This window comes from Drosophila nasuta, chromosome 2L, assembly GCF_023558535.2.
Source record: "Drosophila nasuta strain 15112-1781.00 chromosome 2L, ASM2355853v1, whole genome shotgun sequence".
Classification (NCBI taxonomy): Eukaryota; Metazoa; Arthropoda; class Insecta; order Diptera; family Drosophilidae; genus Drosophila; species Drosophila nasuta.
Genome location: NC_083455.1, coordinates 20,712,251 through 20,732,443, shown reverse-complemented (window position 1 = coordinate 20,732,443; position 20,193 = coordinate 20,712,251). Strand labels below are relative to the sequence as shown.

Below are 20,193 nucleotides of genomic sequence, written 5' to 3'. Positions count from 1 at the left end.
AGTTGCGTTGTGGCCAAAACGAGAGCCAGGACTGAATGTCGCGACCACAGCCATTTGGGCCACAGTCGTCGCGGCTGACGATTTTAATTCTTTTCACTTTTTTCCCTCTCACGCTTTTTTCCACTCAAAAACTTCATGTTTTTTCTTCTTTATTTTTTTGTAGTCCGTCCTTGCCCTGCTTTTGTGCCTATTCTGATTTTTGAGATTTTGACTGCTTTTTGGCTTTTCTGTTGTTGATGGTGGAGGAGGAGAATGGGAATGGGAAAGGGAAAATGGTGGGTCACTATTTTTGCGGCATGAAACAGAATTTTGTATGTAGCGAATGCGTAATTTTTCATCTTTTCTCTCAGTTTTCGTATTTCATTTTTTTGATCTATTTTTCGATGATGAATTTTTAAGGCATTTTTAAGCTGTATTCTACAAAGAGTGAAAGGGCATTAGTTAGATTGGGCTAACGTTGAGGTCAAGCAAAAAAGTGAGCTAAACGATGTGGAAAGTGAAGATATCAATTATTATAAAGAGATGGGTTTCAAATTTTCAAGATCTAAATATTATTTAATAATGGGAAATAACACATTTTAAGTTATTATTTGTTATATGCATATTTGTTGAAGAAGAAAGTTTAATATTAAGATTTATTAGAACATTTTTAAGGGTTTTTTAGAAATCAATTAAATATTTCTCGCATAAATGTGTCTATCTATAAAAATCTGAATTTACCCCCATATCATAATTGCTGATGTTGAAAAACTGCAATTTCATTTTCTACTCTGTTTGTGAATTAGTTTTGTATGCAGACGTTGCAGCCAATTAGGCCAAAAGCAAAAAGCAAAAGTCCAAGCTCAAGAGAGTGAGACGGGGAGAGTGTCGAAGCAGACGAAAGAGAGGGAGAATGTGTACAGTCTGCAGCAGTGGCAGTTCTATTTGCTGTCTCAGTCGAGCTGCCAACTCGTTGCGAAAAAAGCAGGTAAACTTAAATGTTTGCGTATAATTAAGCACTCATCCTTTGGTCGTAATTAAATTTTGCATGTGCACATCCAACAGCTAACTGTGTCTGTGTGTGTGTGTATACATAGAGGTGTACGTGTGTGTGTGTGTGTGTCTGAGACTGGCAAAAATTTAGCAAGAACGTCGCTTGGCCGCAGGCAGCGTCCATGCTGTTTGACTGTTCTCCTCTGCGCTTCTCCTCTCTTGCTCTCCTCTGCCTTGTAGTCAGCTGTCGCCGCCTTAATTGCAACACTCAACAAACGTGCCCAGTCAGAGATTCGCTGCTCTCGCACTCCTAATTAAGACATTCAGCAGCTCGAGTGTTGTCGTTGAGCTCGTTAGTTAGTACATAACTTTTGCTCTGGGCCAGAAAAGCCGCGACACAAAGGGGGGCAGACGTAGAGAAGAGAGAGAGGGGAGATGTGTTGGCTCTTGCACGTTTGTCAATGTCAGACTCACCTCAGCTTTGCTCTGCTTGGCACAAAGTTTTCTTTAAATTTTCGCACTTTTCACAGATTGCCTTCTGCCAAGGATAAAGTTTTTCCCAACTTGGCTTAATGAATTTTTACACATGTTCCCGCCGCACTTCTTCTACTTTTTTCGAGAGGGGTGCTACTGCAAGCAGCTTGGCATAATTTTTCTGGCAAACATTTTAATGCTTTACGCAATTCTAACAAATTAAACTCGAGCAATCAACACCTCAATGGCTTAGCTCCACCCTACTTTCCCTCTACCCTCTACACACTTTATCTCAACACACATCACAGCCAAACTCAATTTCCGCAAAGTGTTTGCCCTGGCAAAAGTTTCTTTTTTTGTAGAATACCCTTTATACAATATATGAGGACTGATGGGTTTGTACTACAAACTTAAAAGTAAAAGTAAGTAAAGTAAATTCTATAAATTTCTTTACTATATATATTTCATTATTACAAATAATTATTATCATTGCATAAATTAGTAAATTCAAAATGAGTAAATTTACAGGATATTCTTTAGTGCCTCTTCAATTAAAGCTCTAAAGCTTATTTTAGCAGCAACCTTTAGCCAAAATTATTTCCTACTTCCGACCCAAGCAGCCGAAATCAACAACGCGAAAGCGAGCATTATATGCTTATTATATTAGGCAACCCAAAATCGTTGTTGTTGTTGTTGTTGCTGTTGCTGTGGGTGGAATGAGAAGAGCCCTCTCCCTCCCTCCCTTACCCATTCCCCTTGATTGTGCGCGAGGCAGCGGCTTATTTTAATTGCATGATGAATATTAAAATATTTGTCTAATTTATTATTCAAGCATTCGTGCGCGCAAACATCAACGACCCAAACAGCCAACAGACAACAAGCGAACGAGTCGAGTCAACTGTAAATACTTGCACACATCAATTTAAGCATATACACATCATAGTATATATATTATACTAAGTATATACTAATAAATCGGTATGTGTTGGCAACATTATTTGGTTTTTGGCCTCTTGTTGAGTCATGCGCCTGCTTACATGTTTAAGCAGCTCACAATTCTCCCTCCCATCTGCATTCCCTCCCACCCATCTCCCCTGGCCATTGGAACTCCTAATTACGCATTTAGTTATTTGTGCATAAAATATTTGGGGCCAGCATCAAGTTTCGGCTAACATTTTCGGTTTAAGTAGTTTGCAAATGCATGATGATGCACTGGCATTTAATTAACCTAATTTCCTGTATCCCAAATAGCTGAAATTTAAATTTTCGTACTATTCTACGAATTTCAAAGCACTCAAGACAGCTTAAAGTTCACTCGTACAATTGTTAAAAGAGATATTTGATATTTAAATAAATAGATACATCGCAAATATTCAACTGAATATCAATCGATTCAAGGTGAGTGCTCTGAGTACACTTCCCTTCCACTTTAAACGAACTGATGTTCGAAAATCAATAAAACATGAAAAATGTTCAAACTGAAGATCTGTTAACCTGTTTAGTGCTATTTCACTTGAATTGTTTATGCTAATTGTCAATGAAATGTTGATTAATGTGTAATTATTAAGGTTCAACAGCTGACAGTTGTATTACTTTTTTTTTGGTTTTTATTAATAATGCGATTGTAGGTCATTATTATGGTCATTTGTAACTATACAAAAATTATTATTATCATTCTACAATCGCGATAATTTCAATAATTCATGAATAGCATGACGTGCAAATTTAATAATTATTCACCTTTAAAGAGACTTGATGAAGTGGTTTTGTTTGTTTTGTGAATTTATCAAACTATTTTTAGATTTAAGAGTTTATAAAGATTATATCATACATTTAAAATAATCTTAAAAATATGTAATAAAAGAAATCAATTGCTGATATAAATTTCACGAATATAATAATATTAATATATCTGTTTTTGATTTAGAAAACTTCATAAATCCATTCTTTACAGTATTTCGAAAATAATAATATTAATGTGTATGTTTTTTATTCTGAAAACTTCATAGCCTCCTTGCAGCATTACTAATAATAAAACACTTTATGCATAGATAAATATCTTTGTCAAACTGACGTCAGTCAGAACATACGTTAAGTTCCAGGCGAATGATTGAACTATGTGTTTTACATAAAATATACGAGAAGTGAGAATGAAATGTGCAGAATAAGATAAATAAATGTTGCTCGAGATAGTTCTCTGAGTGCATGTCTAATGTGATGATAAATGCTTGCGATGAAACGCTCGAGTTGCGATGAAGCAAAGAAAATGGCAGCAGAAACACACACACACACACACACACAAACACACATGCAGAGGATATCCGGTTGAAGGCATTTGAATAACAATGGGGAAAACTTATCAAACGATATCAAAGTGCTGAGCAGCAATTGGCATTAGCATATAGCGCACAAAAGTCGGAATTGATTTGGTCAACCGTTACAACAACAACAACAACAACAACACAACTAAAAGTGGGCAATGATTCAGCTGGAACAGCATCATCATCAGTTATCCTGCTGCCCGCCCAGTGGGTTGTCTCCTCTTCCCCTCAAGCACTTGGCTTGTCAGCTACTGCTGCTGTGCTATTATATCCTGATCCACTTCCTGATCCGTGATGTTGTGTTTTTTATTGTGGTTGTTGTTGTTGTCTGGACGCGTTGACATGTGAGCTAAAAGAATTGCGGACAAGTATTTGTGCGTTTTTTTCGGCCGCCCGTCGCCTTTTTGCCGGCTGATGAGACCGCCCATTGTTAACCGGCACACTCCATCCCTTCCATCCCAGTCACCCCCCTCTGCCCACACACTGCTCTCAATTTGGTGGCAAAAAACACACACACAGGGCAATCGCCTTTTGCCGGGCGTGGCATATGGTTACATTGGATTCACAACAAAACACCAAGCACAAAACAGAAAACAGAAAACACGAAACACCCTCATTTACGCCCAATTAAATTTTCAAGTTGCTTTTTTATGAACCACACTTAAGTATTTCACATTTACGATGTTTGCACAGCAACCAAACGATTCATCTACTTAAAAATAACAAAAAATATGGTAGAGAATATAAAAAGACCAGATTAAACACTGATATAAATAATGGTTTTTAAAATGACACCTCAAAGAAAATATTACTATAAATAAGTAAATCCTTGGAATTGAATTCGAAAACACTGAGAATACTTCACACATTTTACATCAATTCATCATTATAAATGTATAAGTACATTTTTTATTGTACTCATTCTTTCATGAAGAAACCGAACTGAATGAAAAATATGACAGTTTGGATATGTCAGATAGTAAATGTAGAAAATATGAACTCTTTCCTACACTTTCCTAAACTTCTCTGAGGTATGTTTCCAATATTTATTTAAATTTCTGAATGAAAAATATGACCATTTGGATATGACAGGTCATAAAGTCTTAATAATTTAATATCAAATGTAGAAAATATAAACTATTTCCTAAACTTTCCTAAAGTTCTCTGAGGTATGTTTCTAATATAATATTTATTTCAATTTTCGGTTGATAAATTCTGTCAAATATTTACTCGAATTAATATGCCGAAGTAAAAAAAAAAAGTAATCTCTGAATAAAATATTTGTAAGAATCCGAAATAAGAAAAATTCAGGACTGCACACATTCTCGATATCACAATCAATCTGTCGGAATACAAAATAGATTATCGAGCTGATTTATCTACTTGCTGAAGACAATTCGCAATTATGAAAAGACAATGTAGGATTTAGTCGGCTGTTGATTAGACGCTGTGTTCGCCTTCAGCACGTGCTTAACATCGTTCATATCGAGGACAGCATCATTAAGGATCGAGTATGAGACCGAAAGAGAGATCTGAATGCAGGGGCTAGGGGAAGGGGCCACTCTTAATGTTTCCGCTGGCGCACACGACATCCGGTCAACGGATGTGCGCCAATGGAATTTAAACGTTTTTATCCAAAACATTAACTGAATCGTCTTCCGCTGCGCACGCCTGCTCAATAACCCGTAGCCCATGATGGCCCGTAGTCTCGGGCACCGCAGGAGTCGACAGTCAGAGTCAAAAGTCCGCGACCATCTCTGAGGCAAACCCCAACCCCATTTAATAGCATTACTGCTCTCATTGTGGTCATTACAACTACCTTATTCGTTCCCCCGTTCCCCTGTTCCCCCGTTGTCTGCATTTCTCGTCTTCTTTCATTCTCACTCGTAATCAATTGCTAATTTAGTCATTCCTTAAGGGTTGACAGTTGTCCCGCTGCCCGCTTCTCTCCCCTAATTTGCCCTGCTCAGATTTGTAAATATTTGCTTGGCAAAATTGCACTCGAGGGTGGCAATTGTTTTGGCCTCTGTTTTCATTTCCATTCATAGCTACTGCATCTTTTTTTTTCCTGCCAGTTGTCATTGTTGTTGTCAAATTGACGACAAAATGCGACACTTGCCATAAATTTATTGTTTGTTGTTGCCTAATGCCATTGTAAGTGGAGGCTTAATGACACGCAAGCAATTAGCAGATCGTTCACTTTTAATCGCTCTCGTTTTCACAAGAGGGCGGCAGATCGGGAGATTGGACATGTGTAAACACATGGGAGTGTGCCGCGTGTTATGGATAGCACTCATTTCAGCCGAGGACCAAAAACTAATTAGCTTATGACGCATAAGGCTTACACGCCCTTAACTGTGACTAACGAAATATTTTAAGTATATAAAGAAAATGTTCTTGCTCCGAAGAATATATACAATCTAATTGTCTTGAAAGTGAATTGTCCTCTTTTTTTAAAAGAAATATGAAATTAATGTTGTGAGCAAAAATTTAAACAATATTTTCTTAATTTCAATAAATCTTTAAAAATATTTTCAAGAACATAAAAAAATTGTCAAATTTAAAATGATTAAACTTAAAAGAACCTATCATTTTTATCATAATTTCTGTCTTGCTAATTCTTGAAAAATCATCTTACGAAAATAGCCAATATACATATATCATAATAGAATACTTAATAAATTACTTTTTTTGTCATTTTATAAATACTATATTTTTATATATTCTACTATAAATGACGAATATATTAATTATTACATATTTGAAAGAATTATCCAATGAAATTCTTATACAATCGAATTGTCTTGAAAGTGAATTGTTTAAATAGAATAGTGAAGTGCACTGCACTTTTGTTTGGATAAATGTACACTATTTTCTTTTCAAATATCTGTTTTTAAACCTAATAAAAATTATAGTTTTTTCAATGATTTACCAAATTATTATCTCGTGACAATTCTACCAAAACAAACTTACGAGATTGGCAAACAATGTTCAAAATTTAATACTTAATATAATAAATGACTTTTCTTATCATTTAATAAACACTACTTTACTAATAGGAATGACTAATATATTAATCATTTCACTGACTAAATACATGCATATAAAATCTATAATGGATTGGTTCAAAGTTGTAAAGAATTTTACAACGAAATTTAGGTTCTCCTAAAGAGTTGAATTATCACAACCTTCAACAAAGTTTTTGATCCATACAAAACTATCCAATAATACTGATTAAAATCGTATAATGTATTTGTTGTACTTACGTATCGTTGGCGACGCTGCCGGCGCCGAAGCTGCCAAAAATGTGGCTGCCAAAGGCCGCAGCTGCAGCTGCCGAATGGGGCAGTTGAGCGGAGTGCGGAGTGGTTGGCGTCGGTGTCGGGGTGGGGGTAGACGATGCCGAGTTGTTCGATGAGGCAGCCATGCGGGAGCCCGTGGTCAACGATATGGGGCCGCCCACCTCGATGGGCGAGTCGGTGTTGCGCGAATTCGATGGACTGCTAGGTGCCATGCCATGGCCCAGACCCAGGCCAACGCCAACGCTGGCCAGAGGAGTGTGCTCGCGCATGCCCGGCGATGGGGAGCCGGCGCTAATCGAGCCCAGAGACTGCGAGGCGGAGTGCGGCGTGGTGGCAGTCAACTGGGTGGAGGACAACGGTCGCTCGTTATCGCTGGAGTCCAGATGATGGACACCCGGGGGGCTGCGTGAATGCGAATGCGAGTGCGAATGTGAATGCGAATGCTGCTGCTGTTCCATGGGACCATTTGTCAGGGGACTGTGCGAACGTTGGCGTGAGCGTGGCGGCAACTCGTCCATATCATTGTCGATCTCGCCGGTAATGTCTGGCGAGGATTCGCGTGAGTCATGCAACTGTCAAGGCGAGGCAAAGACAAAAGTAATAATTGTAGTAATAGTTGAAAGAAAGCTTTGTTGTTCCCCAGTCTAGGCTTACCTTGTCCAAGGAGCTACTGCTTTCGCCATTTTCTCGCTTGCGTTGCTCATCCTTAAGCCGCTCCGCCTTTCGCCACTTGGCGCGTCTGTTCTGGAACCAAACCTAAATGGATAGAGAGACATAAAGAATGGGAGAGAGTGAGTGCAAAGTTAGAAAATCGACGGAGTACTACAGTTTGGCTGCCAGCCAATTGAAAATTGAAAAACTTTCCACACACACACCGAGTCCATGTCGGGGAAAACAATAAACGAAATTTTCCACCTCAGAAACTTTAACAATTTGCTGTGCTTCGCACCGCCCCCGCCTTTTGTTTTATTGTGCCATCTAAGACATTAACAAACAAAATCTGATTTTCAATTTTGCGCAGGCACACAAAACAAATTTGCCCTGTAATCAGCGCCTAAATTGGTAAGGGAAAAGGCGGAGAAGGAGCTGGATGTGAAGCAGGAGGAGGAGACAAACACACATGGCAGAGCGAGCAGCGTCTTTCACTAATGAGCTTCAATCAAGACAATGCCCAGGCATTCGCTTCGCATCCTTCGTATCCTTCGCATCCTTTTGCCTGTTTGCTTATGCGCGCGTGTTTCCTTTTTTGGCTGCTGTTGTTGCTTTTGCCTTTGCTTTTAGTTCCGGTTACGCTGATTCCATGCTTAGAGCGCCCCCTAATGGGATTTCCAAAGGGGGCGCCATCTTGAATGTGTCTCCCTCTCTCTCTCTCACTCGCACCCAACTGTATGTGAGTGTGTGTGTAAGTAAATTTCCTAATCAAAATTCAAATTAGACATTGTGCAAAAGTTCGCATTGTTGTAATCATAACGCAACATAAAACAATTTCAACATTTTGCGCCTCGAGGCGACCTCCCGCTATTGCCCTACCCCCTTCCCTGCCCCCTTGCCACCTCATGGCGATGGCAGCCATGTTGGCAATGCCCAGACACAATGCTCAACCCCCAGACTTAACCAAACACTAACCGTATCCAACGGCAGCTTTGGCTTCAGCTTCAGCTTCAGTTCCTGCTCCAACAGAAGTCTGAACAATAAATTGCGCACAATCCAACCCCCAAATGGCAACACAACCCTGCCGTCTCTACCCCCCAACAAAAAGCTTGACTTGTTGTTGGATATTTCTCTCTGCGTGTGTGTGTGTGTGTGTTTTTTTTGGTGGTGACGCCCACCAGTTACTTAATACAATATTTATGCCATAAGCACATTACCAATAAAATATGGCTGGGCAAACTTTTTTCCAAGTGCTGCATACAACCCCCTTTTGCAACTTCCCCCCAGGGGAGGTCTGCCCTCAGCAACAGAGATGGGTATACCCGAGTGAAGAAGCGAGACGGATAGTGTAGCTGCTTCTGCTTCTGCTGCTGTTGCTGCTGGCGCTCTCTGGTTATTATCATGACAAAAATTGAATAATGAAAAACAATTGTGTGCGTCTGCCTTGACTTTTCCAACCAATTTTCCCTCTGCGCACACAAATATATATTATACTCTCTCTGTGTATGTGTGTGTGTGTGTGTGAGCTTCTTCAATAATAATTTCATGCACAATTTTGCTTTGTTTTATTGCAGTTAACTGAGCTACCATCCACTTTGCTTATAACGTGTTTCTTTATTTATTCAATTCGCTTGGTTTAGTTTCTTGATTGCTTGCCGAAGCTCATCTGCAGCATCTTAGAAGAAGGGGAGGAGAGTGAGGGGCGTCTTTTGAGCTTCTTGCTTTTGGCAAATTCATTTACAACGTTGCTAATTCATTTCGCTTTTGCATATTTAATTGACGTTGAGAGCACACTTTCTTCTTCTTTCATTTCATTTTCTGTAAATTTCATTTGGTTGCGGATCTAAAAATCATTGCATACTTTTAGGAGCATCGTTTAAATTTGTCAGGTTACCTCACCTGCAGTTCAATCTTAAGATTTACTTGAGTTTAAGGTGACTGTTTTCTCTATTAAATATTTAAAAATACATTTTATTCATGTAATTCTTTCAGATTATATTCTCAAGAAAATCAACAAAATTGTAAATCAGGATAATCAGATTTTGACTTTGACTAAAATTAATTTTTAGCTTATCTTAACATTTTTTTCAGATATGCAGCTTCATGAATTAAAAGATGTTTATTCGCCTCAATAAATATAATATTAAATTTTTAAGGCGACTTTTGCTGTATTAAATATTAAGAATTACTTTTTATTCATGTTCACTTTATTCGCATTTAGCTTATATTCGCAAGAGAATCAACAAATGTTCAAGTCAATAAATGTTTTTGAGTACGTACTTTGACTTAGACTAAAATGAGTATTTATTACTTCTAAAATTTTTACTAAATTGTAGCTTTATAAAATAATTGAAAGAGGTTTATTGATGTCAATAAACATAATATTGAATTTTTATGGCGTGATTTGCTTTATTATTTGTTTAGAATTACTTTTTATGCATTTGATTATTCTAGCTATTGTTTTTAAGAGAAAATGTAAGAATGGGAAAGACTTTGTTTTTAGATATGTTACGCCCTCATTTCATCTTTGGCTTAAATCAATTTTATTTTCATACTAAACTTGTTACGGATTTGAAGAAGTTAATTGATATTAATGAATATAATATTACATTTCTTAAATATTTCAAAATTGTCACAATTATTTTGTTGCATAAATAGTTAATATTTTCATATGTATTTTATACTACTCCAAAATAAAATATCTCATGATCGTTTTCTGTTTGTATTTTATATAAACCAATGTAAATGATTTTCTGAGTACATAAATTTAATTTATACGCTTATAACTCTTGGAACCAACTTGGGAGTTTCTTGATCAGCAAATTCTCTTTTTCGCTTCAGCTCACACGTCGCAACGCTTAAGTGTACCCATTTCAGAGTAACGCTCCCTATCGAGGATATTGCCACTCAGAGGTTTTACTTCATGTAATTTATTTACCGTCGCTGCTGAAGGAGAATGAAAGCGAAACGCCTCAAGGCGGCAAAAGTGCTCATAATTTCGATAACAATGTGAATTGGGCATAAGGTAAACATAACATAAAAAAAATGAAATATAAAACAAGAGGCAAGGACTCAGATGCTGATCAAAATTTGCGGTTACAAGTTACAGAAAGCGATTTGCGATGAAAAGGAAAGCAAACAAATAAACAGCGGTAAATAAAACAAAGTTGCGACACAATGTGGCAACAATGTGGCAACAATGCGTGCAACGCAAACACACGAAAAACGCTCACAGGGAGAAGGTAAACACCACCCAGCAGGATGGGATTGCGGATGAGGTCGGACTGGGTAATTACAAGCAAGTGCGCACCATTAGCTTCCGCAAACAGTGGCACATCGCGAGAGCGGGAGACGGGAGACGGGAGAACGGACGCGATGATGATGACGCAGCTCAAGTGGAATGAATGAACAGATGTGTTAATATCAAACGCATTTCGTGAACCCTTTGCACCACAGTCTCAGTCACAGTCTCAGTCGCTCAGTCGCCGCAGCCGAACAATAATTGGGCTACCGCAACAGCAACACCCCCTGGTACCAGACCCTTCACCCCTCTCTCTCTCTTCGCCGCAGCCCTTTGCCGGAGGGCAAGCATATGCAGCATACAAGTTTGCGAGTCCTGGGCCATCAACTTGGATCAGCATTAAAGGATTATTGAGGCAAATGCAATTATTTGACAGGCACCGCCAACCCCTTCGGGCATCGTCTTGAGAAGTGGTTTCAGTGGTTGGGTGGCTGGGTGGTTCAACTACTCCCCTTGCTCCCCCCACAATTCCCCTGCCGTTGCTCTGTGATTATAATAAATTATCAATTATTGGCATTATATGTGCCTCGTTTTCTCTCAGACTTTGTGGGCGTTGTGGGTGTGGCAACACCCAGCAGCATTGTCATGCTGCAGACATAATTCTAAACGAATTATATGTGAAATACTGTTGTAATGCGAAACGGGGTAATCGCCCCGTTTGACGAGGGATCCCTGAGCAGGTTCATAAATATTTTGTTACGAATGAATATTAATGATTTTTCTTATGAATTGTAATAGAGACGAAATCGGAGTAGGAATGCTATTAAGGTCAAGATTTGTGACTGAACTATAAATAAGCTATATTGATTGATTCAATGCGTATTCTTAGACAGAAGAAGTTAAGTAGAAGCTCAATAATATATTAAGAAAGTAAAGGCTTGATTCAGAATAATAGTTGTGATTAGCCAAGCGAAGCTTGCTCATAAATTGATATAAATAACTATAGTCATTTATATATATATTCCCTTTTTTACATTAATTATGTATTTTGAATTCTCTTTCTCTTCAAAAAGTAGACAACATAAGCTGTCTCATTTAATTCACTGTCAACTCACATTCATTCACAAATTTCCTTGCTGGTTCATTAGACAATAATAATTATAGTCAGTTGGCATTTGGCATTTGGCATCGTCAAATTGCGGTTTCACATTCAAATTTATAGACTCTTAACAAATTTGTGGTTCCGTTTCACAAACCTAAGCATGCAAATTCAGTCAGAAACCGAGTGAACGAGAAGAGAATGAGAAATCTTTGTGAAAATTGCACTTGTTTGTGGAAATTTGTAATCATTAGCGTTGGCAATTTGTGACACTGTGCGGGGGCAGCCTGGCAATTAGCGGATCTACTTCCACAATTGGAGAAGCACTACGAGCACAAAGGGGGGGAAGGGAGGGAGACATGCTCTCTCTCGCACTCAAGATGTGGGTGGCTGGCACTCGAGCACGTTGCCCACGCGGCAAACGCTGTGAGAGATTGAGCGACTGAGCAAATTATGTGACAGAGAAAACTTAATGAGGATGCAACGCTAACTAGACACGTTGCCACAGCGAGCCATCGAGCTTTGCTGCACCACATAGAACACAGAACACAGAACCCAGAACTTAGAGCTGAGAGTCGACCCACACACAGGTGGCTATTAAAACACTTTGGTGTCGCGTTAGGCTCTGACAATGACGCACTCAGTTATTTCCGGCACAATTAGCGTGCCACAAGCACTTGCAACACACACAAACAGTCTAACCACCAAAAGCAAACACCACCCCCCGCCAAAAGCCAAAAGTCTTCGAAGAGTGACAGGTTCCCAGGCGCAACCTGATACTTTGAATTAAATTTGTAGCAAATTTCGATGTCAAATGTCCAACAATGGGACACTTGTCGCAAACACGTGTACTTGTCAGCCTAAGAAAATTATCAGGCAACCACACAGAAGAAGAAGAACAAAAATACCACCCAACCACCCGCCTGTCAAATATCTTCTGACTTCCGACTTCGGTCCGAGCTTTTGAGCTCAAAAACTGCTCTTTAAATATCGGCCACAAAAACACCACAAAAATAAGTGAAAAAGAATATATTTTTAGCCCGAAAAAACAATTGGACAGACTACGAAAAAAATTGCGAGGGAACGAGACGAGTCGAGTCTTTTGGAGCAGGCTTAGTCTGGGATTTCGATAATGGAATGAATGCCAAATATTTTGATGAGGGTGCTTTTCCAACATCGCAGCATTTTCAGCTTTTCCAGCAGCATTTTCAGCGACCACATTTTGACACATTTTTATCCCAATGCGAAAAATGCGGAAATAAATTTTATAATAAAATTTATTATGTACTTCGTTTGATTCCCGTCTGACGCTTTCTTCATTCTCCCCCTCGCTCATTTGCCGCTCACTTGGACTTGGATGGCGGGTTCCACTTGGTGGTAACCTGATATGTTTTTCACTGTCAATTTTTGATGTTCGGCGTCTGTCGCGACGCATTTCATTTACTTAATGCATGCCACAGTGTGAGTGCGAGAGAGACAGCCTGTGTATAAGCCTGGTTGGGTCTAGACTGGCAACTGATTTTCTTGATACACCGACAATTTGCCTACTTGACAGAGACAAAGTGCTTTGAAGTTGAGACTGTTGCTTATAAATGATATTGATTGATAAATTAGCTCAAACAAAAATATAAAAATGCGCAGCGATTTCAATTGCAAGCATCGGAACAGGTAATTCAACTGGGACGGGATATTAAGGACTTAAGATGGATTCACTTTGAAATAGAGTTTCGCAATTGGATGAGGAGTTAATGCAACGAGTCGGTTTAATGTAGAGTAAATCAAGACTTGCGCTGCTTTAATTTCAAATTCTAACTTTTATTGTAAGTAAAAAAAGGAGGATTGAGAAAAATATAATATACAATATTATATTACTAAAATATGTCCTCTAAATATCTAGACATTAACAAACCCTCAAGTTTTTCTTACTTCACTTTTTACCGCTGCTCAACACTACAACGCATCATGAAAAAAAACCTTTTGAGCACTTAATATTTGTGGCATGCGAAAAGAAGGCGCTGTGAAAGCTGCTTTTTATAGCTGTCTTATCATTGGCTGCATGGGAAACTCGTCTCTAACTTGTATATTGAAAAATAAATTTGATTTATTACGAATATTGTGCCGGCAAGTAAACCAACAATTTGGCCAGAAGCATTTCAAGTTGCTCGTTTGTCAGTTTGCCAGTTTGCCAGTTGCCCAGAGAGTTTTCGCCATAAGAACTTTGCATATTTGCCTCATTCAAAATGTATATAGAATATTTTTTAAAGGCAGTTATTGCATTAGGTTGTACATGACCCCCAACGCGACGTCCTGCTCTCTCGCTCTCTCCCTCTCCTCTCGCTCTAAGACATGCATATGCATTATTAATAGCCCAAACTGGGAGTTGGGGAAGATTGAGAAGAGATGGAAGAGCGCTTTGATCAGGCTGCGTGACCGGGCTAGGGTTGCCAACATTCTCGCTATTCTTGTGAAATTTGATACAATTTATGAACAAAATTTTATTTTACTTTTAACCTTTTTTTCTCCGAATGATGGAAATATGGAGGAGGGTGTTGGGCACTTTCATATTTTGCATAATTTCTAAAGGGTTGACCTCCATACAGTTGGAAAATCACAGTTACATTTCGAGTTACATTTCAGTCACACTCACCTGAACTCGTGCCTCCGTTAAGTTGATTTTCATGGCCAGATCCTCGCGCGTAAATACATCCGGATAATGGGTTTGAGCAAATGCCGTTTCCAGCTCCTCCAGCTGTTTGTTGTTGTTTGTTGGACCATTAAAAATTTACAATTACTCTCTTAGTTGTTTTCTCAATTTCTCTCTCGCTCTCTCTCACACTTACCTGTTGCAATGTAAAGGTTGTGCGATTCCGACGTTGCTTGCGCCGCACAAAAGTCTCATCATGTATGGCAGGATGATACGAGTAGCTGGTATCTATAATGGACGAGCAAAGTCAAGGAATTAGCTATACCAAGGTGTTTGCATTAGCTGGCATAATTAAACTAGTAACAGCTCACTATTGCTCAATCTATCTCTATCTTCTCTATCTTGGTATCTCTTTCTCTATCTGTCTGTCGGTGTTGAAGCATAAACTGAGAAGGCATAAGCGCCACTAAGCTGGCAACTGGTTTGCTAGGAGCACTTAAATGTAAGAGACAAAGCATAAAATACACCCGACATGAACTGAAACTTGAAATCATCAGATAACAAAAAAAATATATAAAAATATATATTATTCATTTAAATATATAAATGCAAGTATGTAAAAATAAAAATATATTGCAGATAAATAAAAAATGTATTTATGAACATAAAATAAATGTTCAAAACATCGGATAACAATAAAAATATATATAAAAATAAATAATATTTGAAAATAAAATACATACAATAATAAAAATATATTGAAGTTAAATAAAAATGTTCATAAAAATAGGTATTAATTAATAAAAAAGTTGATAAAAATCATATTAAATACAAAATATGTAAAAAATATATAACATTAACTTAAGAGAGTAAATAATTGAATTTAAAACAAAATTAGATAAAAAAGAATATAATGTAGATAAAAAAAAAAAATTTATATTCCCCAAAAGATTTTTTAATTTAATTATTTTAAAGCATTGACATGTGATTTATCTACACTAAAAGTTTCATAACTCTAGAGAAATGTCAACACTCTCAGCTTATGCTTTAAGTTCAACAACTCTTTAGTTTTGAGCTCATCAATATGCCAGTTAGATGTAGAAATGGTATGAGACTGTATAGCTGAGACTGAGACTTTGTTCGGTGGCTGGACGTGCCTTTTTGCTGAAAGCCAGCTGTTGCCAAAATTGCAAAATTGCAGGCTAATTGAATTTTGTAGCAGCAGCGCCATTTTGTATGCTACAAAATATTTTATAACTGCCTTTGAGCAGAGTCAGCAAACGAAAGAGAAAGACAGCTCTAGCGAGGGAGATGAAGAGAAGTATGTATAAAGAGTAGATGGAGAGAGCGGGAGTGGGAGGGGGAGGCAGTGGCAGAGAGTTGGCTTGTGTGGCATGTTGACAGCCGCACTTGACCCCAGCAAAAGGCTGAGAGAGTGAAAAGGCAAAAGCATGAAATGAAAGCCCTGAATTGAGGCCAAAAATTTTCGGACTTTTCATTGTTGTTGTTGTTTTTGCTGTTGTTTTCGTTGTCGTTGTTGTTGTTGTTGAGCCTTTTTGCCTTGTTGTAAAATTAATTTTCAATTTGATTTTAAATAAATAATTAGCTAGCAAATTGCAAAATTTAATTTTAATTTCTTCTGCTCCTGTTGCTGCTGTCCGTCGTACTTAAGCTCGCCTTCTTCCCCTACACCTCGTCCCTCCTCCCACCTCCCTGCTAATGCTGCTGCTTCCGCTGCTCTCCGGCTGCTGTGTCAACTTTTTTTGGGAGGCTGCCTTAATCCGATTAGCTGAAAATGTTGTTAGTACCCCGTACAAGCTCGCCGACTCTCATTTGCGCCATGTTGAAGGTCGCCATCTCTCTCGCCTATGCTCTTGCTCTCTCTCTGTCTTTGTCTCTGGGGAATTCATATAATGCGCACTAATGTTGTTTGCTCACAAGTTGCCGCTGGCTTATCAAAGTGTCGCTATGCAGCATCAACAGCAGCAACAGCAGCTGCCAGCGTATTTAAGTCTCGATTAATATTTGATTATGGCAAATAATTACAAAATTTTGCAGGTGCATTTGCCACTCTAGCCACTGCTAATGAAGCCAGAGATAGATCAAACTCTTAGTCTATCTACTGCCCGTTTTCCAAAAAGTGCCTGGCTAATCAAATAGTCAATGAGACGAGTACGTTTTCGTTTTCTGACTAGGCTTTTTTTTTATGGGCGGGGCGGACAACTTTGCTAATCAAATTGTTCGTTGCCAATAATTGCTTGAAATGCAAATGGACGCCTTGCAGCATGTTGCAAGGCCTGCTGCCTACTGCCTGCTGCCTGTTTTGAGGCCAAAAAGCAAACGGCAATGGCAACGGCAATTAGCACAATTAGGTTGCCAGTGCAAATCCCCAAAGCGTTCAGCAGGCTTTACCCTCCCTCCTCCACCAATTCACTACTCAGCAGCACACACTCTTTGCCTGCAATAAGAATTTCATGTTGAAAGCATCGACCGATGTGCTAGTCCAAAAACATCAAATGTCAGTCAGGCAACAGCAACAGCAACAACAGCAGCAACAACAACTCAACTAACCGCACTTGTCAGGAAGACAGGATTAACAAATCCTTGTTGGCAAATTGATTCAAAAAGTACGCAGAGGGCAAACGAGACAGACAACGTAGACAGCCAATGAATAAGATTGTGAGAGTGAACGATTGAACGACTACAAAAATATCCTGTAAATAGCTGAATACAAAAAACTGCAAGTCGAAAAGTTGGAAAACAACTAAACTGATTCTGATCTGCATCTTATATTGTATCAATTCCTACACCAATAATTTATTTTCATTCTTTTTTCAATCTTAGAAAATTAGTAAAAGAGTAAGAAAGCTTTTCTAACCTTGATCTTCTTTCTTTTTCTTGAATTAATTTATTTTGTTTTTTGTCTTGAAGAAAAAAATATATCTTATACAGAAGGCACATAAAGACTATTCTGAAAGCAAAGCTTATCAGTCAGAGATAAATGTATGATATTAATATCTCAACCCTATCACATAGAAAATTGTATTATATTTATACAATATCCCATTTTCTATTTCTATCTATATCACATCGCATTGCATCGCATATCAAATTTCATTTCACTTTAGTTCTATGCACACCATTTCAACAAATTAATGCATGCATTGTTTTCTTATCTAATTACCCTGAAATTTTCCTGTTGATTAATCTGATGTTTGCACACACCTTAAAGGACCCCGTTTTCGTTCGTTGCCGTTTACAGGGCATAACAAGACCTCTCTGTATTTCTATGCCACTCTCTCTCTCCCTCTCACCCTTATTCGCAATCATTCCATCACTTTTTTCTCTCTCTCTCTCTCTCTCTGTGTTGCTCTTGCCATCTCTGTTTGCCGCCCCGCTCGTTAGCTGCGCCGGTAATGGGAGATAATTCAATTTTTAAACATTTGGCATAACAAGCGAAACCATCATTAAGGGATTTTTGGTCCTGACTGACGTAGTCCTTGCAATCAGCTACCCCTCTTTGTATCTGTAGCTGTCTTTGTATAAGTATCTGTATCTATAGCTGTTGCTGTCGCTGTATCTGTTGCTGTATCTATAGATGTTGCCGTAGTTGTATCCGTAAGATACTTGTCTGCAACTTTTGTCTGTGTCTGCCACTTGATTGGCATGCAGCTTCACTTGACTTTGGCTACGTCTGACTAAAAATCAATTTTCATGCGATTTATGTGTGTGTGTGTGTATGTGTTGGAGTTTTCCGACTTGCGTAATCTCAGACAAATTAACATTTATTATAGTTTTTGGGCTGCAAATGAGTTGTGGCCCAGTTTTAGTGTCTTCAACCTTGCAAATTGCTTGCGACACTTTTCGTCTCACACATTTTTGTGCCAAGCAAGCAATTTTTCCTTGATTTCCCCAATTCCCATTGCATAAGTCACTGCCGCAACAGTCCTTTGCGTCCCTCTGGTGTCATGGTTTCAATTTCAGTTCTCTCCGTCTCCATTTCCATTCCGCATTTCTCAGCTCTCAGTTCTCAACGACATCGCACGCGCTCGAAATTTTAAATTAGTTTAGCAATTGAGAAGCGTTCCTCGGTGTCGACGAGTGTTGGAGAATCACGAATTACGAATTACGAATCACGAAACGAAACTAAATTGAATTAGGAATGCAAATTTTTGAGCTTTTTGATTTGTGCAAAGTGTCGCAGTTGATACCTCAAATATTTGATATACGAGAGCACATAAACACTGTGCTTTACAGATACAACTTTGGCATAACTTGATTTGAGGTTTCTTGTGCGTTATCTTGACCATGGAAATGTAGCTTTTAAATTGAAGATACTAATGGCAATATTAGATAAAGGCCTGACAATATTAGATTTAAGTTCAAGCTTAGCAAACCAACTAAAATGAACTTAAATATTCTATATTATTACAGTTGGATTCTCAGTTTCTCCCGCATTTCAATATACTCAATCATTTTACAAGCTGGTTTAATAATCATTTCAAAAGCCGCTTAGCATTTGTAATTTGCAACAGATTTTCGCATTCAACTCATTAGATGTGGCTGTAGTTTGAGAATTAGCCAAAGTATCTACTCATAAATTGCATTAGTGACACCTTTGCTACTTCGAGAAGTCGACTCCTTGTGTTGGCTAACTGAAATCAAAAGCGACAGTTGAATTTGTTAGCTAATAAGCCACAAATATGCGTTGCTTGTTGTTGCCTCTCATCATGAGCATAAGTTGTCTGTAAATACTATATATGTATGTAGTATGTCTGCTATATGTATCTGTAACTCAAACTGTAGCTGTCTGTCTTGTCTGTCATATTGAATAAGTCAGCATCGTGTTTTGGCAAATGGAATTTGCACCTTCTGGGCAGCTGATTAGGGGCAAAGACGTGAGGCACAAATACAGTACGTGCAGCTACCTCATACATAATACATACAAATAGTATACGTATCCTGTCTCTCTGCCTTTTCCTTCTCCCTCTTGTGTAATGCGTTCGTAAGTCTTGAGGATAATCCCATTACACTGTACTAGCTGAGCTCAGGCAGCCGAAAAACTAAACTCTTAAACTTAAATGCTCTGCAATTTTGCAGTCGGCACCTTTTAAGTTTTATTGCCCTCCCCACCGAAATAAAAAAACTGTAATCGATTAGTGCTTTTTCGGCGGCAGGTGGCACCTTTGATTTCGATAGATAAATGCCGCTGAATGCTGACGAAATCGGGCTTCGGTTATCGACTGCATCGACAGCGGTTATTAAGTCGCAGTATCCCGCGACACTTTCGCACATTCCAAAGCCGAGAGCTGAACACACACAATTTGCATGCCAAAGCCAAAATAATTGCATGATCCGAAATCCAACCAAACCCAACAAATTCCCTCTCTTTACCTCCCACTTCTTGGGCACTCCTTTGACTCTGGCTCTGACTCTGAATATCGATTGAGTTGCCGCCTCGCTTCGCTTTTTTTTTGTTTTTTTTTATT

General features: G+C 38.5%; 1 protein-coding gene across 2 annotated transcripts in view; it reads right to left on the bottom strand.

Moving 5' to 3' along the window:
- Positions 1 to 20,193, bottom strand: part of LOC132784932 (optomotor-blind protein) — a 39,592-nt gene that overhangs the window by 3,669 nt on the left and 15,730 nt on the right. For both annotated transcript variants that reach the window (XM_060790847.1, XM_060790856.1), the window contains 4 exons: positions 14,901 to 14,992; positions 14,708 to 14,809; positions 7,724 to 7,825; positions 7,034 to 7,641 (listed from right to left, as the gene is read on the bottom strand). In XM_060790847.1, the coding sequence (XP_060646830.1) occupies positions 7,034 to 7,641; positions 7,724 to 7,825; positions 14,708 to 14,809; positions 14,901 to 14,992 (904 nt within the window). The remainder of the gene's footprint in view (positions 1 to 7,033; positions 7,642 to 7,723; positions 7,826 to 14,707; positions 14,810 to 14,900; positions 14,993 to 20,193) is intronic.